The 6554-nt window shown below is 63.0% G+C and overlaps 1 protein-coding gene across 1 annotated transcript; it reads right to left on the bottom strand.

Moving 5' to 3' along the window:
- Positions 1 to 1867: 1867 nt before the first annotated feature.
- FGF17 (fibroblast growth factor 17) lies at positions 1868 to 5309 on the bottom strand. Its single transcript, XM_027907934.1, has 5 exons — positions 5278 to 5309; positions 5104 to 5140; positions 3425 to 3569; positions 2460 to 2566; positions 1868 to 2155 (listed from the first exon to the last, which is right to left on the bottom strand). Exons 1-5 carry the CDS (start codon positions 5307 to 5309, stop codon positions 1868 to 1870), a joined length of 609 nt encoding a protein of 202 aa, XP_027763735.1.
- Between the last annotated feature and the right edge of the window lie 1245 nt (positions 5310 to 6554).

The following is a 6554-nucleotide window of genomic DNA, read 5'->3' as shown; positions in this document are numbered from 1 at the left end:
AAGAAAAAAAAATTAAAAAAAAAAAAATAAAAGAAAAGGGACGAGGAGGGGGGAAAATTAAAGCGGAGATTACACAAAGGGAACTCCTCTACCTTTGAAGCTTGGGTGAAATTGGGGAGGGGGCGGCGGGGGCAGGGAGGGTCCGGACCCAGTCGGCTCCTTTCTCAAAGCCTTCTCCTTTCAAGAACGTCTCGAATTCCTGCAGGAACAAGGAGCAGGGGCTGTGGGGCCGAAGGAAACGGGAGAGAGAGGGGAGGGGGGGGACACAAAATGAAATCCCCGTGGCCGCTCGGCTAATTCCGGCCGCCACACCTGGGCAGCGGCGCCGGGCGCTTTGTTCGCCCCTAATTGCTGGGTGTTGCATTTCCCTCCTGCTTTAAAGCTTCATTTAACTCAAACTGTTATAATTTTCTCCCCCCACCCCCACATTGTGCTGGCGGGGCTTTGTAGGGGCTGGGGGAGCCCCGGCTCGGGGATTACGGCCCCCCCAGGGTCCGGCTGCCACCGCCCCGGGCATTGTCACAGGGCAAGGCAATTATGGGGAAGGGGACACGGCCCTGGGGGGCGGGGGGGGGGCGGAGTGGTGGCCCCCAGCAGGGAAAACAGGGGGCAGCAGGTTGGGGACCCGCTCTGAGGGGGGTGGTCTTGGGGGGAACAGGGGGCACCAGGCTGAGGGTGATGCCCTGGGGGGAGAACAAGGGGGTACCACAGTGGTTACCACCCAGAAGGTGATGCCAGGTGAGGGGAACAGCAGGGACTGTGACAAGAGTGATGTTCTGTGGGCACCAGGATGAGGGTGATGCCCTTGGAAGGGGAGAACAGGGGATACCACTCAAAAAATGATGCCCTTAGTGGGTACCAGATTTAGGGGAACAACAGTGGGTAGCAGGTTGGGTAACACACCAAGGAAGATGCCCTGGTGAGGAACAGAGGGTCCCATGGCAAGGGTGATGCCCAGGGAAGGAGAACAGCGGGTACCACACCGGGCACCACACCACAAGTGCTGCCCTGCCCACCAGGATGCAGCAGCCACCTCCAGGACACCGAGTGGGGGGCACAGACGGGGATGGGTGACCCCTTTTGCAGCCACCTCCATCCTCTCCCTCTGCCCTTGGCACCCCCCCCCCCCAGCTTCCCTCTGCCCAAGGGAATTGGGTTCCCCCCATTCCAACACTCATGGCAAAGCCTCAGGCCTGGGAAGGAAAACACCCCCAGGCCCCGTGGGTCTCCACATTCACTTTTATTTGCCTCGGAGTTTCCTCCTTTACACAAAGAAACTCCAAAGTCTAAATTGTTCAAGGCCTAAAACTGACTCACAGCCGGCTGGGCTGTGGTAAAAACACACACACACACACAAACAAAAGCAAAAATAAGCGATAGCAAAATAAAAAATCACCCAAAGGCGGTTTCTCTTTGGCCTGGTGGGCACCCACGAGTGTTCCCCGCTCACCCACCCCACCCAGTGGCACCAGGAGAGGGCACAGACCTTCCCCTCCAATAAATAACATGGTACAAGTGCTGGTCCCAGGGTCTGTGTCCCCAGACAGACAGACAGACAGACAGGCACCCCAGCTCTCCAGTGTGGTGCCCTGGGGACAGGAATGTGTCCAGGGGTGCCAGCCCTTGGTGGCACAGGGACAGCTCCCCGAGGGGCTGGCGAGAGAAAGGGGGCAAAGGCACCAGAGTGGTGAGCGTGGATCCCGTGGGATGCTCCAGGGATTCAGGAGCCCCGCGTGGGGCTGCAGGCACCAGAGACTGCCCTCAAACCCTGCTCTCCCCACCCGAGGGGGCGTCCAAAAATCCAGCGTTTCCAGGAGCGAGGGCAGCCGCGGGGCCGGGAGCGCCGGGGAGGGGGCGGGTCTGGGCGTTACGTGCGGGGGGCGCGGGTGCGGCGGGAGCGGCGGGTGGGCGAGGACGAGCCCACGAACTCGAACTGCTTCTGGCGCTCGGCGTTGGGGAAGGGCAGCTGCCCCCGGTACAGGCGCTTGATGAAATGGGCCTCCCGCTGGTTCTGGCGGCTGCGGGAGGCGCGGCGGGGGCGGCCCCGGCGGGTGAAGGCCATGTACCAGCCCTCGTAGCGAGCGTTCTGGAACGCCGTGTAGTTGTTCTCCAGCACGATCTCGGTGAAGATGCAGTCCTTGCTCTTCCCGTTGGGCTGCGGGGGAGGGAGGAAGAGGAGGAAGAGGAGGAGGGCTCTGAGGGTCCACAGGGATGGGGAGGGGGCGCTTGGGGGTGGGACTTGAGAGGTGTTGGGACTCCCCAGAGCAGCCCTGGCACCCCCCAGACTCTCTTTGTCACCACCCAGCTCGCCCCTGGAACCTCCCACGTTCATCTTTGTCGCCCCCCGGACCATCCCTGACACCTCCCAGCCCCTCTCCATCACCCAGTGGGCTCCCAGGCTGAGCTCCAGGGATTGGGGGGACACGTGGGGGAGGCCAAGGAGGGAGTCCAGGACTCACTTTCCCGATGAGCTTTCCCCTCTTGCTCATGCAGATGTACTTCTCGCTCTCGGCCCCCTTGATGCGCACGCGGCTCCCGAACGTGTCCGTCTCCACGATGAGCTTGGCTGGGAGGAAGGGGGAGACATGTCCCAGGGGGCCTGGGACACCCCCCCAAGCACCCAAATCTACCCCCATCACCTTCTCCCTGCCCCCCTCTAGGGCAGGGGAATCTCCCAGTTTATGATACCCAAGGGGACTTCGTTAAGACCCAGCGGAGCCAAAGTGGGGGTTGCTGGAGGCACCAGCCCCTCCCTCCCCCTCTGGTGCTTCCACATTGTGAGGATTCCATGGGTTCTCCAGGGTCACACCGAGTCCAGCAGGTTAATTATAATTAACCCACCAGGTTAGTTATCCTCATCCTCATCCCCAATAGTCCCGGCTCCAGAGGTTGGGAGCGACACCAAGACCCCCGGTGGATCCAGCTGGGACAACTCAGGGAAGGCCCTGGAAACGTGGTGATTCAGCCTCACTTGGAAAAGCCTCTCCCGAAGTTCTGAGGGATTCCATCCTGGGGGTTTGTGGGGCTCTGATGCCCGGGCTGGAGAATCCCATGGGAAAGGTGGCGTGGTCGGGACGGGCTCTGCCCACCAGCCATGGATATTTAAGAGGTGGATGATGCCGGGATCAGGCAATTCTCCCCCAGGAAAAGTTGTCTGTCTCATGCCAGGAAGAGATTAGAAAGGCCCAGCCCTAAATATAGGTCTCATAAATACTGCATGGAGCTGGAGAAATCCACGATTTTGGAAGTTTTGAGGTCAGGGCTCTTTGGAGCCGAGCTCTCACCGGAGCCCTTCGGGGAGGGAATTTTTGGGTGTAAAACCAGCCAGGCTGGAACAGACATGGAAGAGACATTCCCTGGATGTCTCCATGAGCAGGGTGACCCCCTTGGGGCGGGAGGGGTGATGGTGAGCAGCCCCTCTCACCGAATTTGTTGCCGTCCTCAGCGGTGGCCGTGATCCTCTTGCCGTTGACCTGCACGTGCTTCCCGCTGGTCCGGCTGTAGAGTTGGTATTCCCGGATCTGCCGCCGGCTCAGCTGGTCCGTCATGGCCCCCTGGTCCCTCACGTACTGGTTAAAATTAGGAGACGGTTGGTTCTCCCCCTTTGTTTACAAAGGGAAAAATAGAATCAATTCGCTTTGGGAATGGCAAGGGGAGCGGGGGGGGGGGGAGCCTGGGAATGGGCACCTTTTCCCCCTGGGTGTGGGAAGAGGGAGCTCCCATCAGCCTGGTTCCCTCGGAGCAGCAGCCAAGGCGTGCTTGGGATCAGGTGGGGAGGGGGATTAGGGGCGGTGGGCAGCCCCCCCATCCCGCTCTGGACTCCAACCAGACCCTCTCAACACACATCCTAAAGGAGAACTCGTTTTAGTCCCGGTGTGAGAGGGGCTCAGGGCAGCACCCGAGGGACCCCAGCCCCAAAACCAGCTTGGGAGGGTCTGTGGGCAGGGGATGAACTCCAGGGGGGGAGACACTTCCTGCTTGGAGAGAGGGGGACATTTGGGGTCCCACTGCCCAGCTTGGGGTGCATGGCATCACCTTTGGGGGGGGGCAGGACCTACCACCCACATTCCCAGGCTGTGGAAACCCTCCCTGGGAGGGCAGGGGCGTATCCAGCCCTGCACGGAGCAGTGGGATGGTGGGGGGCACTGCCTGCTCCCCCCCCCCCACCCCTCCCCAAACTCCCTGCCCACCTTTGTGTTCTCCCGGGGACTCATTTCCTGCCGGGATCTGCTTTAAAGCCTTTGGGGCTGTCGGGGGAGGTGGGATGGGATGTGGGGAAGGGAGGGCGGGGGGGGTCGGCTCCTCTCCATCAAAGGCGCTTCCCTTCCCCTCTCATTTTCAAAGAAATAAAAGCATTTACCTTGGGAAGAGAGGGGGGGAAAGGAGGGGTGGTGGTAAAAGAAAGAAGAAAGGTCCCGAGGATGTTTTAATGCCGCGGGGCCGCAGCCCCGGGGGTTTTGTTCGGGCGCTGGAGCAGAGGGTGCTGATATGGAACAGTGGATTTTAATAGGAACTGCCTTTCTAAAGCCACAAAAAGGGACGGTGCAGCCCCAGAGGGTGCGGGGAGCGGGGGGGGGGGGGGGGGGGGGGGGGGGGGGGGGGGGGGGAGGGGGTGTCAAACCTCACACCCCCCCCTCTGGTGGGCGTCCAGACCCCGTTAACCCCCTCGGCAGCAGCCTCAGCCCCTGGAGCTCCCGGCTGAGGGACCCGGAGCATCCCCCTGCCCGAGCAAGGCTGCAAGGAACGCGTCACCTGCCGGGGATGGCATCCCTGCCAGCCTTTTCCACACCCCCCGGAGGGTCCAGAGGGGCCCGGGGGGGATGTTATCCCCACTGCTGAACCCCCAGTTGTAGCCCCTGGAGGTTTGGTGCTGATGGGCACGAGCAGCTCTGGTGCGGACACAACTCCCCCCACATCCCTCCCTGCCCGGGGCTCCATCCCTGGAGCTCCATCCTTCCATCCCTGGAGCTCCAGCCCTGGAAAAGCCCCCACCAGGGCAACGGGCACCCCCGCCCCCCGCGAAGCGAAGGGTCAGCTCAGGGTGGGGGTCACAGAGCGGGCGCCTTCACCCCAGCCCGGGGTTAGCAAAGCACATCCACCTACCTGTGTCTGACAGGAGAACATGAGGAGCTGGAAACATCTGCGGGGAGAAAAATAAAGGGGAGGGGGAAAAACAGGGAGTTTCGTTGGCAGTTGGTTGTTTCCCCCTCCCGAGGAGGGGGCACGCTGAGAATAAACGGGGGGAGTTGAGGGGGTGGCAGCGAGAGGGGCTCTTACATGGAGAGGTTCTGCAGGGTGAGGGGCTGCATGGCGCTGCTCGAAGCCCCCCGGCCCCGGGGAGCCACCGACGGTGCCACGGCGGGCTCGCTGCGGTCCCCGCCGGGGCAGGGGTAACCGAGGGTCCTCCCGCGCCCTCCCGGCCGGGGCGATCCCCCCTCGGGGGGTGCCCGAGGGGACAGGCGGGTGCGGAGCTCCCACGCGCGATGCCAAGGGCTCCGGGGCAGCGCCGGAGCATGGGGGAGGCAGCTGGGGCAGGGGCTTCTCCTCCTTCTCCTCCTCCGGCCCTGGGGGCTGCCCGTCCTACGCCTCGGGGGCATCCAGCTCCATCCTGCCCCCTGCGCCCCCACCCCATCAGCCTCCGGTCCTGGGGCCGCTGCTGCCGCCCGGGGCAGCGCCCGGAGCCCCCCGACCCATGGAGCCCGGCCTGGAGCTGGGCCAGGGAGGAAGGGGCAGCCTTTAAAGGTGGGGGAGAGCCCCGCGAGGAGGGGCCGGACCTCTCCCGGGAGGCAGAGGCTCCGCCGGGGGAAGGAGGGTGGGATGGGGGAGTGGGAGGGGAATTGTGGGGGGGGATCGGCCTGCTTGGGGGTCCCCATCATCCCCCCGCCCCATGGAGATGATGCTGTGGGGTGTGGAGAGGGTACCAGGCCGTGGGGGAGATGGTTTTTGTCACCCCTGTCTCACCAAGCTGGGCCTGGGCATCGCCCATCAGCTGCTCTAGTGCTGGGGGGCTCTGGGGACCCTCAGCCCACCCCGACCCAGCAGGTCTCACCTCCTCCTGAAGAAAGGGGAGGCTGTGGAGCCCTCCACGAGCCGTTTGCTGGCCCCAGGAGGTGTTAAGTGCCCTGTAAATGCCCCGGCAGGGAGCTGGGGTAACCCCTGGGGGGGAATCCAACACCCCTGGAGGGAAAGGGGGGTCCCCGAGGGGCAGCACAGGGGTTCAGAAACCACTTACTTGCCTTCCTGCTCGTGCCTCAGTCTCCCTGTAGGTGCCAAGGGGTGCCAGACCCCCTGGGAAAGGCAGGATGGGGAGCAGCAGGGTACCCACACCCCCATCTGCAGGGTGTGTGTGTGGCGGGGGCTGATTCAGTGTGAACAACCCAAATTAGACCCCACCCTGCTGCCTTCACACCTCCCAGGGCAGGAATTCAGCCCAAACCCCAAAAGCACAATCCCAGCGACCCCCCCAAGCTCCAAAATCCCTTTCCACCCCAATCCTGGGGCCTCAGCACCCCCCTGGCTGTGTGGGATGATTGATGGGCGTGGAGCCATCATCA

The sequence above is a fragment of the Empidonax traillii genome, unplaced genomic scaffold, assembly GCF_003031625.1.
Source record: "Empidonax traillii isolate 1590-97213 ecotype Southwest subspecies unplaced genomic scaffold, ASM303162v1 scaffold1579:size129161, whole genome shotgun sequence".
In the NCBI taxonomy this organism is placed as follows: Eukaryota; Metazoa; Chordata; class Aves; order Passeriformes; family Tyrannidae; genus Empidonax; species Empidonax traillii.
The sequence above is the reverse complement of the archived record's forward strand: the minus strand, read 5'-3'. Positions and strand labels throughout refer to the sequence as shown.

Bases quoted from the DNA above. Each gene is read 5' to 3' on its own strand.
- FGF17 (XM_027907934.1), bottom strand. From the start codon at position 5,309: ATGCAGCCCCTCACCCTGCAGAACCTCTCCAT. The intron at 2,567-3,424 runs GTGAGAGGGGCT...CCTTCCTCCCAG, and splicing joins TGAGGACGGCAACAAATTCG to CCAAGCTCATCGTGGAGACG. The intron at 2,156-2,459 runs GTGAGTCCTGGA...CCTCCCCCGCAG, and splicing joins GGGGAAAGCTCATCGGGAAA to CCCAACGGGAAGAGCAAGGA.